General features: G+C 42.4%; 1 protein-coding gene and 1 long non-coding RNA gene across 2 annotated transcripts; one reads left to right on the forward strand and one right to left on the reverse strand.

Moving 5' to 3' along the window:
• The first annotated feature begins 4128 nt into the window (after nucleotides 1–4128).
• LOC127202341 (integral membrane protein GPR180-like) lies at nucleotides 4129–13612 on the forward strand. The gene is made up of 4 exons (XM_051161026.1): nucleotides 4129–4389; nucleotides 6437–6628; nucleotides 9450–9526; nucleotides 13516–13612. The coding sequence occupies exons 1-4, from the start codon at nucleotides 4258–4260 to the stop codon at nucleotides 13610–13612; spliced, it is 498 nt and encodes a 165-aa protein (XP_051016983.1). The 5' UTR covers nucleotides 4129–4257.
• LOC127202268 (uncharacterized) lies at nucleotides 7315–8475 on the reverse strand. Its single transcript, XR_007832289.1, has 3 exons — nucleotides 8400–8475; nucleotides 7642–7674; nucleotides 7315–7411 (listed from the first exon to the last, which is right to left on the reverse strand). It is a non-coding gene; the product is annotated as an uncharacterized LOC127202268 (long non-coding RNA).
• Nucleotides 13613–18944: the final 5332 nt, after the last annotated feature.

Raw genomic sequence — 18944 nt, forward strand, 5'->3', positions numbered from 1 at the left:
CCAAATTAGAGTGCTCAGCTTCATGCTGCAGTGTCTGACTCAGTGGGTCTGAATGGGACCCAGGACTGTGTATCACGAGTTGTCTGGCTGGGTTGCTTGACCACGGACTACACTTGGAGAAGCGTGGTCAAGGTCTGCTAGGCTGCTAGTGACAATAAATGTTGCTGATGTGCACTGTGAGCCTGTGAAGGTGCCTTAACCGAACGCTGAAGCCACTGTAGCTGTTCTCAGTTCTGATTGTACAGTGAGTCCTCATCCTGCCTTGTGTGGCTTCGTTGTTTCACAGATTGACTTCAACTAGTTTGTTTTAAATGCCTACTTAGAGGTAAAGCTTGGTCCCGAAGCCGGGTGGGATTAGTAATCCCCATCTTTCTAATTTACGCGAGCAAATGCTGTCGCTCCAGTTTTACAGTCAAGCACTAAGGTAATGAGAAGCAGGTGTGAAATCTGCCCGCACTACCCTGCTTACTGAAGCAACCTCCCTTTGTTCTCTTCGCAGGGCTGCATGAGTTCTTCTTCCTCCTGGTCCTAGTGTACTTTGTGACTGCCTGCATCTATGCACAGTCGCTGTGGCAGGCCATTAAGAAGGGAGGGCCCATGCACATGATCTTAAAGGTCCTGACGACTGCATTGCTGCTACAAGCTGCATCAGCCCTTGCTAACTACATTCATTTCTCCAGGTAACTCAAACCACTGTGTGCATTGGTACAGCTAACTCATCCTGATTAGGCCACAGAAATTATGCCTGCTTTGATTAGGAGCATGTTTTTCACCTTTGTAATATATACTACTGCTCTCTCTCCAATTCCTCAGGTACTCCAGAGACGGAATAGGGGTACCTCTCATGGAGAGTTTGGCAGAAGGTGAGTATCTTTCTGAGTACTCCTTCAAAGATGGAGTTGTCATCTTCTTGTTTTTCTTCTTTTATTTTCATCTAGTGGGGTAGCTCAGTAGTAGAGTCCTTGCCTAGCCTTGAGTGAGGCCCTGGATCTGATCTCCAGCACTGTAAAGTAGGATGCTGATGTTGATGAAATTATTTTTGATCAGGTGTACTTTTTCTACTCAAGGTTGGTCAGAGCTCAGCTTAACTGAAGCAGGACTGTACATTTCTCAGATCTTGTTTGATCTTACTGATAGGTGATGCATACAGCTTGCTTTTTCATTGTTCGTTACCCACACGCACTTCCTCAGTTTATCCTTAGGAAAAAGTAGGTGTGCCTTCCTAATCCCCATTTTACAGAGTCCGTGCTCAGTGCACATTACAGAGGCCAGTCAGGATGCAGGCCTGAACTGTCCCATCCCACAGGTGAAAAAAAGGGTTTTTCTGTTGCAATTTCATTTTCTACTAACTTTCTCTGTTTCTGATCCAAGACCATGTACACATCTAAAACTGAGATGACCTCACATCGTCATTCTTTTATTTATGATAAAAAGTCTTAGTAGGTAAAAAGGTCTTCTAATCATGACATTTTAAAAAGAACTTCCAAGAGAAATCATCTTTCACCATTCTTTATACTAAGAAATTAAGATTTGCTTTAATAGGCAACAGATTTTGAATATGGACCACACTGGAGTTTCCTTTTCCTTTTCTTCCCATAGTTCTCTGATGCTCATCTTTCTTTAGCAGGTGTTCTTCACCTTCCCAGGACTCCCTCATCCGGATCAATAACCTGTTGTCTTCAGACACTTCAGGAACTTTTGTTATCTGTGAAAATCATGGTGCAGTTCACCTTGGACATGAACGAGAGGCGTTTGTCCTTTCTGAGCATTGCCTAGACCTTGGCGTCTCACTCGCTTTCCTTTTGAGTATATGTGGGTAGTCAGTAGACTCACAGCTAGAGCAGCACAGAGCTGCAGAGGTGACGTAGGCAGCTGGGGAAACTGACACCTGAAGAGTCAGAGCTCAAAGCACAGACCTCAGCAGAAGCCTCTTTCTGAAGTCAGGGTCAGTGGGTCTCTGTTCAGATCTGCTGTAGGTGAAAGTGTTTTCCCTTCCTTCTGGAAATTCAAAGTCTCTTTGCCTGTGAAGCAAGGGTTCTACCACTGAGCTATATCCCTTGGTATTTGAGGGTGAGGTTCACTTTGTGACTGTCTTTGAGCTTACTGTCTCCCATGTCCTAGATTAAGCGTGCACCACCGGGTCATGTTCCTCCTTGCTCTGTACCCTGGGTGTTTTAACGAGTTGGCATTGCTGAGTATCAATAATTCCAACAAAAGGGTTGGCTGGTTAAAGTGATTAAATTTAACAAAGTTGAGTTCTTGAGGGATCTGTATTTTGTCCATATATAAATAATATATATTTATATATAGATATACATTTATAAAATATAAATATTTTAATTATATATATATATATGTAATGGCAGTTAGTTATTTTCAGCAACCATGAGCATAGGTTTTCCTATCCAGGTATGGTGTTTTATCAATATTTGTAACCTGGTATATAAAGAAATGAGCTAGAGCTGGGCATGACAGTGCATGCCTGCAATCCAAGCACTTGGGAGGCAGAGGCAGGTGGATCTCTGTGATTTCGAGGCCAGCCAAGTCTGCAAAGGGAGTCTAGGCCAGCCAGGACTATAATAGAAACTCTATCTTGACAAAAATAAAAACAAACAAACAAACAAAAAAAAAAAAAAAAAGAAAGAAAAGAAAAGAAAGAAAGAAAGAAGCTGGAAAGCTAAGAGATTTCCCCAGGTGTTTGGTTTTGGTACTTAGACCCAAGTTCTTTATCTAGTTAACTGACTGTATTTCTGAAATGTTTAATGAAATTAATTGGCATCACACTTAAACATTTGTGATGAAGGAAAAATGTGCTTGATCTGACAGTCTGTGCAATTCACGTGTAGTAACAACTCATTATCAGCATTCTCATTACCATACATATGTGAACTTTTCATGGGGCTACAGTGAACATGTGTTGGCCCCAACAGCACACCAACCACAGACACAAGCAGTTCCGCCCAAGTCTGGGTTGGGAACCAGTTAGTTTAGTTTGCATGAGCAGCTTACAGGCGGCTGAACCACTCCTAGCAACCAACGTTACCAGGAGGGAGTACATACGCCAGCCTCTCCTTGCCTGCCATGATGGAAGGGAGTGGCCTCAATTGTGTGCAGTGAGGGCTCAGGAAGGTGAGGTGATGGCATGGCGTGCCCAGAAGACACTGTATCACAGGAGAGCAGGTAACGTAGCCTACTTCAATACAGATGTCAGATCAAGAGGAAGTCTGTCAAATAGCTCTGATATGTGTATTAGTGATAGTTTTTTTATGTGCATCTCAAAAACATAAACATACCCCCACTAATTTTCTCTTTCTACAGGAATATCTCCTACCTCAAAGCAGTAAAGTTCAAAATATTAGCTATTTGAATTGCAGTTTGTTAAATTATGATAAAAATACATTATGATAAAAAGTAATAACTTTTATTCTAAGCAGGTAGGTTATGCTTTAAGATAATTATGCGTAGAACCTGAAGCATTCATAGGCTTTTGTTCGCACATGTGGTTTGGTGGAGTCTTTGAAGTAGTGGCCCTGCAGTGCAAGCGCTGGCCACCTGGTGGCACATGGCACCAGTTCATGGAGCTCTCATCCCTCATCAGGATGCTGTCATGACGGATGTCGTGACATTTCATACTGTTTCTTGTTAACAATTTTACAAAATACTCCCATATGACAGCTCATCCACCAGACGTCACTAGCACCGCAGAAAGGATACTCGTATTTCCACATTTCAGAAATTGCACATAAAATTTATTTCTTTTGTTAAAATTGTACATAGCATTAAAAGGTTTTGTTTTGTTTTGTAGACAGGGTTTCTCTGTGTAGCCTTAACTGTCCTGAGCTCAAGTTGTAGATCATGCTGGCCTTGAACTCAGCAATCTGCCCACCTCTGCTTCCCTGAGTGCTGGGATTAAAGGTGTGTGCCACTGCATCAGGCTTGGAATAAAAGTTTTAAAGAGAAGAGAAAAAAAAATGACCTAAAGGTTGGACTAATATAGATGTAATATAGCCATGAATTTACATTTTTAAATGGAAGTATTGCCCTGTTTTAGTTGTTTCTATAACCAATTATAAGTTTTATGCCAACTATTTAATGTGTTAGAACGTTAATCTTATTGAATTTCCTTGGTTTGCTTTTGTGCATTAAAAAGGAAGTATTCTCATCTCAATATAAAATGTGCCGAATCTGTGACTGTGAAACTTCACTCAGTTTGGTTTTTATTTCCTTTTAGTTTTTGACATTGCCTCCCAAATTCAAATGCTGTACCTGCTTCTGAGCCTGTGCATGGGGTGGACAGTAGTGAGGATGAGGAAGTCCCAGAGCAGGCCGCTGCAGTGGGACTCTACGCCTGCGTCCACAGGCATCGCAGTCTTCATTGTTGTCACGCAGGTGAGTGGGCGCTCCGGGCGCCTGCTGACCACGGCAGAACACAGGCCTGCGCGTGTCTCGTGGGCCCCGGGGGGAGCTTTGAGGTGTGGAATTTAAGCTGCGGATGAGATAATCTCCCTGATGTGGGTGTTGGCGTGTGTAGACAGTAAGGGTGGGCTTAATGCTTCCTGCTGCCTTTTCAAAAAATCGTTTCCTACTTTTTCTCTTTTAAAAAATACTTTAAAAAAGATTTTAGCATTTCTCGGTGCTGGAGAGAAGGCTTGGTGGTAAAGAGCACTGGTTGTTCTTCCAGAGGACTCAGGTTCTGTTTCTAGCACCCACTTGCAAGCTCACAGCCACCTGTAACTCCAGTTCCGGAGCATCAGACACCCTTTTCTGACCCTCCACAGGCAAAAACACATACAGATAAATAAAGGATTTTTAAAAAATGCTGTACATTCTCATTTCTCAAAATATAGCTCTTTTAAAAATTAGATTTTAAGTTAAAGCTGTCACTCTAGTTAACCTCATACCCTTAACTAAGTATAATCATACTGTATATTAGTAGTTTTGTGTGAACTCATGTCCTCAGACTAACTAAATATGGTATACTGTATACTAGTAATTCTCCGTGAGTGCATGTCTTCAAACTAACTAAATATAGTATACTGTAGTTCTCTGTGAGTTCATGTCCTCAGACTTGTAAGAAAAGCACTTTCCCTAACCTCAGGAATTGCATGTTTTATGTCCCTAAAGGAAATTTTCTTTGTAGGGGTAAGAAAAAATAGCTCATGCAGTAAAAATGCTATAGTGGTGAGAGTTAGACAGCACACAGATGAGGGAAGTGGGGGGGTTGCCAGCATCTCCTGAAAGCCGAAGAACTGGATTCTTATTTTGAGATGGGTCTCATGTAGACCACACTAGCCTGAAATTCATAGAGATCTTCCTGCACCTCTCTAGTGCTGGGATTAAATGCATGAGCCACCATGCCTAGCTAAAGAGTTGGATTTAATATTGAATTTTATTTACCAAAGGTGTTTGGAAGTGACTAAGGACTCAATTTCAAAAGCTGAGCTTATATAGGAAGCCCAAAAGAATATTTGATGGTAAAAAGATGACAATGATTTGAGCATTTGGTGATTAGTGGGGATAGAGGGAACATGAGCAGCAGTGAATGAAGCAGCATAAAGGAAACATGCCACACTTTTTTCTGTCATAATAAGATGGAGTGGGGAAGGCCAGCAAAAAAGTAGGGGTATGGAACAGTACCTGGGGAGCTTATACAAAATTTTAAAAATGTGTTTTCAGGCTGACAAAATGGCTTGTCCTGTAACCTCAACAACCTGAGTTCAACCCCCACTACCCACATAGACAGGAGGAAAGAACCCACGTGCACATGCGCGCGCGCGCGCACACACACACACACAAATGGTAAAATAAAATATAAACCAATAGACAATAATGTGTCCTAAGGAAGTTGCTAGGAAAAATGAAGTTTGCATCAACATTCTGAGTGGTGCCTTGTGTTAGAAAAGGTTCTGAGCTGTTTGAGAGTGGCCTTAGATGGCCCATGGCAGCCACGCCCACATTGCCAGGCGTCAGGAGGCAGAGGCAGGAGACTGCTGGGAGTTTGAGGCCTTGTTGTCTTTGTAGTGAGTTTCAGGCTATTCAGGAATGCACAGCCTGACTGGACAAACAAGCAGCTTAGCTTTGATGCAGTGAGGTGGAATGGGATGGCAGGGGTGGCCTAAGAGGCTGTGTTCTTCGCTCTTTCGGCCTGTGTTCACCCTTAGAGAGGATGGGCTGACTCAGGATAGCAGTAGCTGCTTGTTGTGGTTTTGTGGGTTGTTTTTGTTTTCCCTGCGTGTTACTTGATAGAAATCCTCCTCAGGATTTTGAGAGCAAGGAAAAGAACTATACTATTAATCGATCAGCATTCTTTACAGTCAAAAGATAAATGTTTATATCCCTCAGGAATGTTTTCCTAACATGAAAAGGGGTGCTGACAAAAGAGCACAAAACATTGTAAATTGCTATGGTTTTTCCTAATTATTCTTATTATTTACAGAGCATTTTGCTGCTTTGGGAGCAGTTTGAAGACACTAGTCACCATAGCTCACATTCGCACCACAGCTTAGCTGGGCTCTTGCTCATCATCTTGAGAATTTGCCTAGCACTGTCGCTGGGCTGTGGACTCTACCAGATCATCACCATGGAGAGGAGCACGCTCAAGAGAGAGTTCTACATCACGTTTGCCAAAGTACGAGCTCGGCAGGAAGTGGTTCCGACCACGCGTTACGTTTTCCTTCCTATGGAAGCTAAGCAGTCGCATGCTTTCTGGTTCCGGGCACTACTCTAAGCCCTGTGTCGTCATCTGCTCCTCACGCCTAGGGTGTGGTTAGGAAACCATACAGAGCCCTGCAGCTATATTTGCCATGGAGCCTTTGCAAGGCCGTTTTCCTCCTGGTGTTCCTTATCCACAGTAATTTTTCTTTTTTGCTGTGGAATTTAAATTTTGTGTGTGTTAGCAGCTGTTAACTGGGTGAGCTGTTTCTCTTGGGGTTCCACTGTTCTGTAACGAGCATGAAGAGCTGACCTTCCACACAGAGGGTGCTGCCCAAGGGCTGGCGCATGCGCTGCATGGGCTGCTGCCTCTCCTCATGCCTGAGAAGGCTAAAAGCAGATGGGATTCTTTTTGTTGTTGTTTTGTTTTGTTTTTCAAGACAGAGTTTCTCTGTGTAGCCCTGGCTGTCCTGGACTCATTTTGTAGACCAAGCTGTCCTCGAACTCACAGAGATTCACCTGCCTCTGCCTCCCGAGTGCTGGGATTAAAGACGTGCACCACCACGCACCCAGCCAGATGGAATTCTTTCCATACTGTCTAATCAAAATGCTTTAGAGTGGCACAGACTTCTTCTGAGCCCTCTTAGTTTTCATCATTTCCTCATAGAACCAATGCCACTAGCCCCCTGTGTTTCTCTGCTAGCGAATCTTAACTACACGCACTCTTATATGCATCCCCTCTCTTCCTGTGAGTGGTGACCTACTGAACACCCATCTTTCCATGACTGGTGACTTACTGAACACCTGTCTTTCCATGAGTGGTGACCTACTGAACACCTGTCTTTCCATGAGTGGTGACCTACTGAACACCTGTCTTTCCATGAGTGGTGACTAATGAACACCCATATTTCCAGGAGTGGTGACCGACTGAACACCTGTCTTTCCATGAATGGTGACCTACTGAACACCTGTCTTTCTATGAGTGGTGACCTACTGAACACCTGTCTCTCTATGAGTGGTAACCTACTGAACACCTGTCTCTCTATGAGTGGTGACCTACTGAACATCTCTGTTTTCCATGTGTGGTGACTTTCTGAACACCTGTCTTTCCATGAGTGCTGACCCACTGAACACTGTCTCTCTATGAGTGGTAACCTACTGAACATCTCTCTAACATGAGTGATGACCTACTGAACACCTGTCTCTCTATGAGTGGTGACCTACTGAACATCTCTGTTTCCATGTGTGGTGACTTTCTGAACACCTGTCTTTCCATGAGTGCTGACCCACTGAACACCTGTCTCTCTATGAGTGGTAACCTACTGAACATCTCTCTTAACATGAGTGATGACCTACTGAACACCTGTCTCTCTATGAGTGGTGACCTACTGAACACCTGTCTTTCCATGAGTGGTGACCTACTGAACACCCATCTTTCTATGAGTGGTGACCTACTGAACATCTCTCTTTCCATGAGTGGTAACCTACTGAACACCTATCTCTCTATGAGTGGTGACCTACTGAACACCTGTCTCTCTCTGAGTGGTGACCTACTGAACACCTGTCTCTCTATGAGTGGTGACCTACTGAACACCTGTCTTTCTATGAGTGGTGACCTACTGAACACCTGTCTCTTTATGAGTGGTAACCTACTGAACACCTGTCTCTCTATGAGTGGTGACCTACTGAACATCTCTCTTTCCATGAGTGGTGACCTACTGAACACCTATCTCTCTATGAGTGGTGACCTACTGAACACCTGTCTCTCTATGAGTGGTAACCTACTGAACACCTGTCTTTCCATGAATGGTGACCTACTGAACACCCGTCTTTCTATGAGTGGTGACCTACTGAACGCCTGTCTTTCCATGAGTGGTGACCTACTGAACACCTGTCTTTCTTGCGCCTCAATCTTGAAAGTGCCCCAAGCAGTATAAACTTGTTTCACATTTAATTTTGAAAAGGAGATGTGTTGCCACACATCATAGGAAAATAGAGAAAAGGTTTGAAAAGCACAGTGTAAAGTTGCCCGTCTTTCTTGCCCGTGGCCCTTGTCTGTAATGCCCCTAAACAAGTAGCCACTAGGAATCAGTCTTGGGTATTTTCACTAAATTTATTTCAGTATGGACGTATAAATATGACTTTGTGGTTTCATTTGTTTTTGCAGAAATAGTATACACTTCTATCCTTCTTTTCTTACTTACTAATCTGCTTCCTATGTCCTCAGCATCCATAGCATATCTAGTAACAGATTTACAAATATAATGTTGTAAATACTCTAAAAAAACAACAGTTTAGTTAGAGAAAAGTATTAATGTCATAGCAAAAATAATTTTTTTCTACATTTATTTCAAATATATTCAAAGTGCAGTGAGCCAGTCATGGCCTAAGAGAGAGCATTAAGATTTTATTTTTTATTTTATGAATGTATGTATTTTGCCATAGTATGTGTATATATAAACACATCAGATCCCTGGAATAGAGGTAAAGAAAGTTGTGAGCTGCCATACGAGTGCTGGGAACTAAATATGGGTCCTCTGCAAGAATAGCAAATGCTCTTAACCACTGAGCTATCTCTCCATTGTAGGCCGTAAGTCTATTAGTACTTGGTTGTTTGATTTTGTGCTTCAGGGTCTCTCTAGCCCAGGGTACCCTCAGACTCTATGGGTTCCCTAAAGCCTCAGAGATGATGGATGCCACCATGACTTCTAGGTTTTGGGGTTCTTACTTAATCTGGTGCATTCTAAAAGTAAAGACAGCAGTTCTTACTTTGTTTTGTTTTTGTTTGTTTGTTTTAGGGCTGCATCTTGTGGTTCTTATGCCAGCCAGTGCTTGCCTGCATTGCTGTCGTTTTAATGACTACCAAAGAGACAAGGTAAGGAATTTGTCTGATGAGAGAGTTTTTAAGTATTTAAAACATGTTAAGTAGAGATGCCTACTTAGCCATTCAGAAGTTTGAGTTCTTTAAACTTTTCAAAAGAGACTATTAAAACTGGTGAGTACATAATGGAAATTATAAACATTAAAAAAAGAACTTAAAACTTACTTCATAAGCAAAATGGTAGAAATAGGCCTTTTGTTGGCAGGATCAGACTGCATAGCCCTGGACCTCAACCTGAAATTGATTCTCCGTCCTCTGTCTTCTCAGTGCTGGGATTACCAGCACATGGTACGCACAGCCTAGAAATAGCTCTTGGGGTCATAGCCTAGTTCAGAATCATTTACAACTATTTATGAATTAAATTGGAGAATATGTAATACATTAAAAAAAAAAGAAATGATTAAAATTGTTTACTGTGCTGGTGACAGCGAAGACAGACAGATCAATCCCGCTGCATTAACAGGCTGCAGAGCAGCTGTGCTGACGTGGTTGCGTCTGTATATACCTGCCTTCCCACATCAACAAGTGGCTCCCACAGTTTATAGTGAGCTCTGCCTTAGTACAAGCAGGAGCATGGCCTACAGAAGTGTCTGTGACTTGAGGCTTTTGCAAGGGCATTTGAGTGCCCTCACTGTCTGGGTAGGGGCAAGTTTTACCGCTATTATGAAATTAGCCAGACACCTGACATTTCTTGTTCCCAAAACTCCTGTCTGTAACGTGCACGCCCTTGGGAGACAAGGTTCGGTTCTGTCCTGCTTTGGCATCTGAGAACTAAATGTCAACAGAATTTTGCCCTTGGCCCATCATGGTCCTGAGGCTGGTTTGTACTTTGTGTGAGATGTGTTTGGTGAATGCATCCATGGTGAAGGCGAAGGACGGTGGATGGGGTGAGAGCGCAGAGGTGGCTGCACAGTAGATGACTCACTCCCCCGTGTCTGCATGCACTGCAATATCCTTTCTTGTCTTCCAGGTCATTACAATGGGTGTTATCCTTTGCCAGTCTGTTTCCATGGTTATTCTGTACAGACTCTTCCTGTCCCACAGTCTGTACTGGGAAGTTTCGTCACTTTCCTCAGTAACACTACCACTGACCATTTCATCTGGACACAAGAGTCGACCTCATTTCTGATACTTGATTTTTGTTGAAAGAAGAAGTGAATTGGATAAGTGCAATAGGATCCAAATGCGGTGGCTTCTTTTCATGCCTTTGCTATGAAAAACTGAACAGAGAAAGCAGAGCCTGTTATTTATATAACTGCATTTCAGCAGTGCCAAAACTCAAAATGCTAATAAATGTTCTGGAGTGTACTCAAACAATAAATTTTTAAAAAGAATGTTGTTTGAAGTTGACTGAAGAAATTTCCATATGGAAATAAATGTGAAAAAGATATAATGTGAAACTATGAAGTGGAAGATACGTAGGCCAGGTGTTCATACTCCCAAGGCCTCAGCAGCAGCAAACGTGGAGCTCCTGAGTTCCACCACTCCAGTTATGAGAACAGTGCGATGTGCTCATCTTAAAACTTCTTATACTTCGGAGAATGTGCACTTCATATTACAGCTTAGAGGACTTGAAAATGAAATTACTTCAGGAAGTAAATAGAAACTGTGTTAACAGTTAGGTGAGTTGGCTTTTGTTCATTCATGGGTGGAGTTACTCTGAAGTTTCCTCTTGTATTGTTGGCCCTACTTGAGGTTCTGTCCTGATAGGAAAGGATTGGGGATCAATGTGGGAAATTGCAGATACGTTACATTGGTCGTAAGGACAGACAGGGCTTTTAACCTGAGCACGAGGGTGAAGGGACAAGCAGGTCTTTGTGTTTAAAAAGAAAGAAGGAAGGAGCAGTATGTGGCATGGCACTAAAATTTTAATCCTGAGATAATTCATTTCTCTTACGTTGAATCCTTAATCATAATTAAGCTGTATACACAGATTAAATTAACAGAAGCAGTTCACATAAATGTTGGTTTCAGTCATCAACTACCCACAAGTTCCTGCCCAAGGATACTTAATCAGGATTAAATTTTCTATGAATAATTGAAAAACAAAATACTCACTGGATTTGTTATAATCCATTTTGGCACTGGATTGTGAGTAGTTGCCATCTTGAATTTTTTGTAATAAAGCTGTGTGTGTGTGTGTGTGTGTGTGTGTGTGTGTGTGTCTGTGTGTGTTGCCCCCAAATTAAGTGTGCTAGTTTTCTAGAAAGTTCCTGATTGAAGAGCTGCTAGGTGGCTGTCAGCACTTGTGTAAAATGAGAACCCTGGTTAGTAGGCACTGGTTGGCAATGACTCTGTTGGTACTTGTCAGTTGTTTGGACCTTTTTATTTACCCTTGGCTAATTTTAAATATCTTTATGTACTTACCATGGTTTTAAGCAGGAAATGGTATGATATCCTGGTGGTTGAGCTTTTTAATGAAAGAGGTCAGGTAGTTTAGCACAATTGAAAAGATCTGTGGCTTTGTCTTTGTCCTTTCTTTGAATGTAATCTCACTGAAAGTGAAAGTGCCCCGCTTAGTGCTAAAGGCAGAACGTGGTTTAGCTACCAAGATGGCAAAGTAGTGCGTTCCAAGCCATGATTAAAGCTTTTCCCTCGTGTCCTTTAGTAAGTGAGAGCTACAGGCTAATACTAAGAAAGTGTGATATATAGTTTAGGTTTATAGGACCTACTGAGACCTCATAACCTTTTTCTTTAGCCATAAACTATGAACTGGATCACCGGGTAGAGGGTGGTCTGTGTTCTCATAGTCAGAGCGCAGTGAGCACAGTAACAGGGGACAGCTGTGGACCACTGTGCTTCCATTTGCAAAGCTTTTAACAGGATTTTTGGGCTTTTTAAAAAATATATGCAGCTGCTTATCATTTATATTTTACCATTAAGAGCTATTACTAAGTCAAGAAAAATAGCTGTGATCAGACCTGTCCTTGCCTAACAGATCCAAGGAGAAACATTTTGTGTCATACAGGCACCTGGTCTCCTAAGTACAGAGGGATGAGCATCCGGGCCTTATTTCCTCCCATCAGACAACGCCTTCCAAGTTTTCTCTTCCTTTAAAAAAAGAGAGTCTGGACACCCCCATCTTGTTTTGTTAAGAAGTACTTGTTTTCTTTCTTAAAGAAAATATGAAGATGTTTGATTTTGTTGGCATGCGTAACATAAATGCCTAGTATAAGCAGACACTCTAACTTAACTCGGTGTGACTAAAGCAAACACTCACTTAACTGAGTAGGAATAAATAAATGTTCCTCTGAAGCTCACCAGACATTTTGTTTGCGTTCATGATTTTTTAAAACATTTATGAAGTGTATATGTTTTTATTTTCATGTGTGTGCTTGTACTTGAGTGCAGATACCTGTGTAGGCCAGAAGAGGGAGTCTCATCTGCTGGAGCTGGAGTTACAAGCAGTTGCGAGCAAGAATCCCAGTCCTGTGGGAGAGCAGCCAGCCGTCTTCCCAGCCCTCCTGGGTGTTTTTAGTGGGAATGGATGAATGTTTGTAGTTAGGTTTGGCTGATAGTCCAGTATTGGACCTGCAATTGTGCTAAAATCTAAAGGGAGCTTCAATAGCGACAAAAGCTTAGTACACGTTAGTAACTGAACCTGACTTACAGCCAGCCAGAAGCGCTTGCTTTCAGGGAACTGTCCACAGCCTCAAGTAAGGGAAGCCGCATCAGATGAAAATAGAGGAAAAGTCTGCAGCCAGCACGAGTGAGGCTGGACCCTGGATGAAGGAACCCCTCTGACTTGTTCCCCTTAGAGGAGTGCACTCTCAGCAGAACCTCTCAGACTGCGGCCATCCTTCAAGCATTCTTACATCTCACATCCATGGAGTCAAAATTAGAGGACTTTGGTTTTGATTTGAGCTGATAGGATTGTTACAAGCAGCCACCAGTTGGAGACCTGATGAAAAGAGATTCTGCCATCTTTAAACCCAACATGGACTCATGAATTGCGACTAACCTGTTTGCCTTTTCCTGGGAAGTTGGGCAACTAGCGTGGGTGCCCTGCAGCTTCTGTCCTGTGGTCCTCTGAGCATCCTTTCTGCTCCCACACCTGGAGCCGTCACCACGGCTCTGTGAGCATGGCACATGGCGTGCCCTAGAGTGCCAGGAGACGCGGAGATGTGGGAAGAAGCCGGCCTGCCCTGCAGCAGTTCCCAGCGCAGCCGAAACCGTCCCAAAAGGGCCATAGGATGGTGGACACACAGGAAGCCTTCATGTTAGCCACACATCAGGTCTGCTTTAGGTTTTCCGAAGTTTAGAATTAGTTCAAAATAAGTTAGTGTGTGTGAGCGTGTGTGCGTTTAATAGGCCCCTGCTGGAATAAAGCCCAGCTGTGAACTGGTTCACTGGCATGCATGAAGCTCTAGGCTCAGCCCCAGGACCATAGAGACAAGTGGCTCTGCTGCCTGCTCAGACTGCAGACTGACACATCATTTCATCTAGTAGAGCCCTGACTTCCCTGGACCCATGGCTCGCTCTGTCTTGTCCTTTCTCCCATTAGAGTGTAATTGTAAGCGAGTGTGCCTGTTGTCTGTTGTACCCGGAGCACTCCATAGTGCATCATGCACACTTAGAGACATACCTTTCTTTGTTGTTAAGCTTTTGAGACAGAATTTTGTTCTCTTAACTCAGGCTAGGCTCTGCATAGCCCAGGCTGGCCTGGGAATCATGGCAATTCTGCCTCCATCTCCCAAGTGCCAGGATAACAAGATGAGCCACCCCACCTAGCTGGCAGATGCAGTTTTGAGGCCAGTGAAACAGCTCAGCAGGTGAAAGTGCTTTGATACTGACAGTCTGACACTGGTCCTGAGGACCCACCTAAAGGTGGCTCCGACAGGCTGCCCTGCGACCTTCACATCATATACACAAGCACACAGTATAAATTGTGTGTGTGTGGGTGGAAGAAATTCTGAAAATGATTGCTTAGTAATGTCGCGTTAACGCAGCACACTGTTCACTTGGCTTCAGCCGCGCCTGTCTTGCCTTTTGTTCATCTACGGAGACTTCCAAGTGTGTCCAGTCTTCACTCAGGAGTTACGAGAAGAGTCTTCCCAGTTGTCACAGCCAGTTCCCCTGTCATGGAATACTTTGTAGACCAAATGACTGACAGTTGGAAGGATAGAAAACAGGAAACTAAAAGTAATAACATCTTATCAGCTCGGGGTCATTTAGAGTAGTGAAAACATTCCTGCCTCCTAATGTACTCAGCTCCATTCAGGGTAACCCATTCAAGTGCCCTTCCTGTAATCAAGAACAGATTAACACTATAAATTGTGTTTAGGAGTCTCAGACAGATGTGAAAATACCTTTTTTTCTTTAATAGGTAGTATATGCATTTTTTTCCCACAAAAATCAGAAACAGTTTTAAAGGGGGATTGAGGTCTGAAATGGGAGCTTTCCAGCTACTCAATTTTCTTTTGTGAGTTCCACCTTATTACCTTGAACTTTTCTTGCTTGTATTTCCAGAAATGGCTCCATACATGAATAAACATAACATATGTATTAAAAGCACATTGTAACATATCACCTGTTTATATGCCTAGAAGTGTGCACTCCATTGTATGGGTTTACAGTTAACCTGTTTAACCCATTTGTATTGGTTTGAACATTGTTGGTTTTCAGTCTTTTGCTAATATAGACATGGCTAAAATTAAGGCTATGGAATCAAGAGTTTACCTACTCTCGCCTTCCAGGATACTCCCCTCTAAATGACTGAACAGTGTCTGACTTATGGTGGGGCCTGATGATGACCCACAATGGGCATTGCCTATGCCAGAAAGGTCCACATCAGGTTAGAGGGTGGAGGGCCAGTCATAATTGAAAGAACGGGAAAGCTTCCCATTAGGTTTGTTTTTAGTGGCTTTTTATTGCTAAGTTTTGTTCCTTTATAACTTCATACATATACACAGCATAATTTGCTCCCTCCACCCTCTGCCATGTTCTCTTTACCATCACCACCTTCCCCTGTTCCTCCTCGTTTTCCCTATTAGTTTTGTTTCTGTTAGGTTTCCTGTGGTTTGATCTGTGCTGTCTATGTGACCCTCAGTTTGGATCTGTCATTGCCTGGTGAGCTCCCAAATGGATACGCAGTTGGATGATTGCTGTGAGTCTGGTTCCCATGTCAGCGTCCTGTTTACAAACTGAGACTTCCCAGCCGTCATCTTCATCCTGCAGCTCTTACATTCTTTTACTCTCTCTTCTGAAGTGTTTCTTTCCTGGACCTAAGGGGGTGATATTAATGTCTTGTCTGGGGCTGGCCTCCTCTAGGCTGTGGTGCCCTTTATTCTCAGCATTGTGTGCAGCCATGGCTCTATATTTCTCTCTGTTCACTGCAACAAGAAGGCTCTCTTTAAGGCTTACAGTAGCCTTTGTGGTCTGTGGATGTAGCTATTTAGGGGTGTGCTGCGATGCTGTGTCAGTTCAGCTAATCAGCCATCTTAGGTTTCATCTCTCCAGTCCCCCAAACCTTTCTTGAAGCCAGTATTACTCCAGTACCCAAATCAGATAAAGGCAAAGGAAATTACAGACCAATCTCCTTTATGAACACAGGTGCAAAAATAAGCTCAGTAAAGTACTTGCAAACAGAAGGAAACATCACATCAAGAAGATCATTTAATCACGACCAAGGTGGTTTTCTTCTAGAGATGTGGGAATGGCTCAACATATGTAAGTCAGTAAATATAATGTTAATAACCAGCTCAAGGCCAGGGGTCATGTGATTATCTCAATAGCTACAGAAAAGCGCTACAAAATCCAACATCCCTTCAGGATCAAGATCAGGGAGGCTATGGGTGGAATGAGTATACTCAACATAATAAAAGCCATGTACAACAAATCTGTAGCCAGTACCATATCAAATAGGGGATCAGGACCAAGACGGGATGTATTTTTTTTTTTTTAACTTTTATTCAATATAGTAACATTTTAGCTAGTGTAATAAGACAGGAGAAGGAACTAGAGGAGGATATAGGAAAGGAAGAAATCACATTTCTTTTTGACAGATGATTTTCAAAACACAAGAGATCCTAAAGAATTTTACACACACACACACACACACACAGAGTGGTAGCTCTGATAAACACTGTCAGCAACAAAGCATGATTCAAAGATACCTTGAAATAAATCTAACCAAGGAATTGAAAGACCTCTATAATGAACTTGAACTTGAAGAGGAAGTTGAATACGTCAGGAGATGGAGAGGCCTGCCAGGCCCGTGCGTTAGAAGATTTAACAGTGTGAAGACACACACCACCAAAACCAGCCTGCAGGGTGAAGCACACAAATCTGCATATTCAGTGCAATTCTTGTCAAATCCAGAGCCTTCAAAGAATTTTGTTTTAATATAAAACTCTTATGGAAGTATGAAAGAACCCAGATATCCAAGGAAATCCTGAGCAAGAAGAATAACACTGGAAGGCTCACAGCCCCAATTTTAAGTTATATTGTGGAGTTATGATAACAAGGACAGCACGGTACAGGCAGAAACAGACATGTAGATCAGTGGGCTAGAGTAGAGAACCCAAGTATAAACTTAAACAGCTACAACCTAATTTTTTTTAAAATTTATTTTATATATACAAATGCTCTGTCTGCATGTATGTCTGCATGTCAGAAGAGGGCATCAGATCACATTATAGATGGTTGTGAGCCACCATGTGGGTGCTGGGAATTGAACTCAGGACCTCTGGAAGAGTAGATGGTGCTCTAACCACTGAGCCATTCTTCAGCCCCAACCTCATTTTTTTAATGAAATGAAAAAAAGAAAGAAAGAAAGAAAAAAGAAAAGAAAGAAAGAAAACATTAAAGAAAAGATAGCATCTTCAGCAAGTGGTGGTAGGAAAACGAGATACCCACCTACACAGGGACTGAACTAGATCCCTGTAATTCACCCTGTATGAAAAAGCAATGCCGCGTGGACGGAAGACCTTACTCTTGGTCTGCAACGGAAACTGCTGGAAGCAAAGGAAGGAAGGGCACGTCAAGGTTGAGGCTCGAGCAAGGACTTCCCCCCAGGGTGCCTCCTGTCCAGGACGCAATGCCAACACGTAACAAACGGACCTTCATGAAGTACAAGGCTTCTGCACAGCAAAAGGAAATACACACCCTACAGGTGGGAGGAAATCTATGCCAGTGTAAGTCTGGTAGGTTGATATCCAGACTATACAAAGAACTCAAACTAAACAAAGCAACAAGATCAAAATGCGGAGTAAAGAAGTGCAGAGTTCTCAATAAATACAAATGACCAATAATTATCTCAAAGTATTCAGTACCCTTAGCCACCAGAAATAAAAAATTAATAACTATTGAGATTTCATTTCACCTTTGTCAGAATGGTGATCATTAAGAAAATGACAGGCTGGGGAGGTGGCTCACAGTTGCCTGCAACTCCAGCCCCAGTGGGATTCAACACTTTGACTTTCTTGAGCACCCACACTCATGTGCACACACAGCACAATTTTAAGTCTTAAGAACATAAGTGCTGGTGAGGATGTGAACCAAAGAGAACTCCAAAGCCCAATAGTAGGAATGTCAGTTGTTCCCCACTCTGCAAATCCACATGTAGGTCCCGCAAAACGCTATAAAGAGATCTGCCATGTGACGCATATGCCTCTTATGCACCTAAGTGACTTCAGGTGAGCACATCGTAGAAATCCTGGAATATTTACTTTGCTAGCCCCATCCCCAACAGCTAAGTTAGAGAGCTAAGCTACATGCCTAGCAACAGTAATGGCTAAAGGCACCTTATATTCAAACATAATCCTCATTCTTTTAAAGTTATTTACTTGCTAAGAAATGTATACAAATGGAGGTAATCATGTCTCATGTTTTCTTTCATTTGTGAGGCCTATAAAGTCACATATGTACTGATGACATAAAAAGAGTGAAACTATTTTAGGGGACTAATAAGAGAAATGAAAACACGGTGGTCATATGAGTGGGTGGGAGTATGCTAAAACCACTTGTATGAAAATATACATGAAGTGCTATAGTGCTATTTACAATGAAAAATTTTAAAGCTAAAATTTAAAAAACATAAATAATCAATTTGAGAATTAACAACAAAAATTTTTAAATCCCCAAGTGAGCATAGAAAAAGAAAAAACGTAGCGGTGCGTGCCTTTAATTCTAGCACTTAGGAGGCAGAGGCAGGAAGATCCCTTTGAGTTCTAGACCACCCTGGTCTATAAAGCGAGTCTAGGACAGACAGGGATACACAGAGAAGCCTTGTCTCAAAAAAAAAAATATATGAATATATATGTGTTAATGACCTTGGTCACAGAAAAACTACTGAGTCCAAAAGCTGATTCTTTGAAAGGAACAATAAATTTATAAACCTGAAACCTGATCTATCAAGATTGTCAGCGGAAGAAAATACTGATAATAAGAACAAAAGCTATCAGACTGCAGG

This window comes from Acomys russatus, chromosome 18, assembly GCF_903995435.1.
Source record: "Acomys russatus chromosome 18, mAcoRus1.1, whole genome shotgun sequence".
Taxonomy (NCBI): domain Eukaryota; kingdom Metazoa; phylum Chordata; class Mammalia; order Rodentia; family Muridae; genus Acomys; species Acomys russatus.

Bases quoted from the DNA above. Each gene is read 5' to 3' on its own strand.
- LOC127202341 (XM_051161026.1), top strand. From the start codon at position 4,258: ATGCTGTACCTGCTTCTGAGCCTGTGCATGGGGTGGACAGTAGTGAGG. The intron at 4,390-6,436 runs GTGAGTGGGCGC...TATTATTTACAG, and splicing joins TCTTCATTGTTGTCACGCAG to AGCATTTTGCTGCTTTGGGA. The intron at 6,629-9,449 runs GTACGAGCTCGG...TGTTTGTTTTAG, and splicing joins TCTACATCACGTTTGCCAAA to GGCTGCATCTTGTGGTTCTT.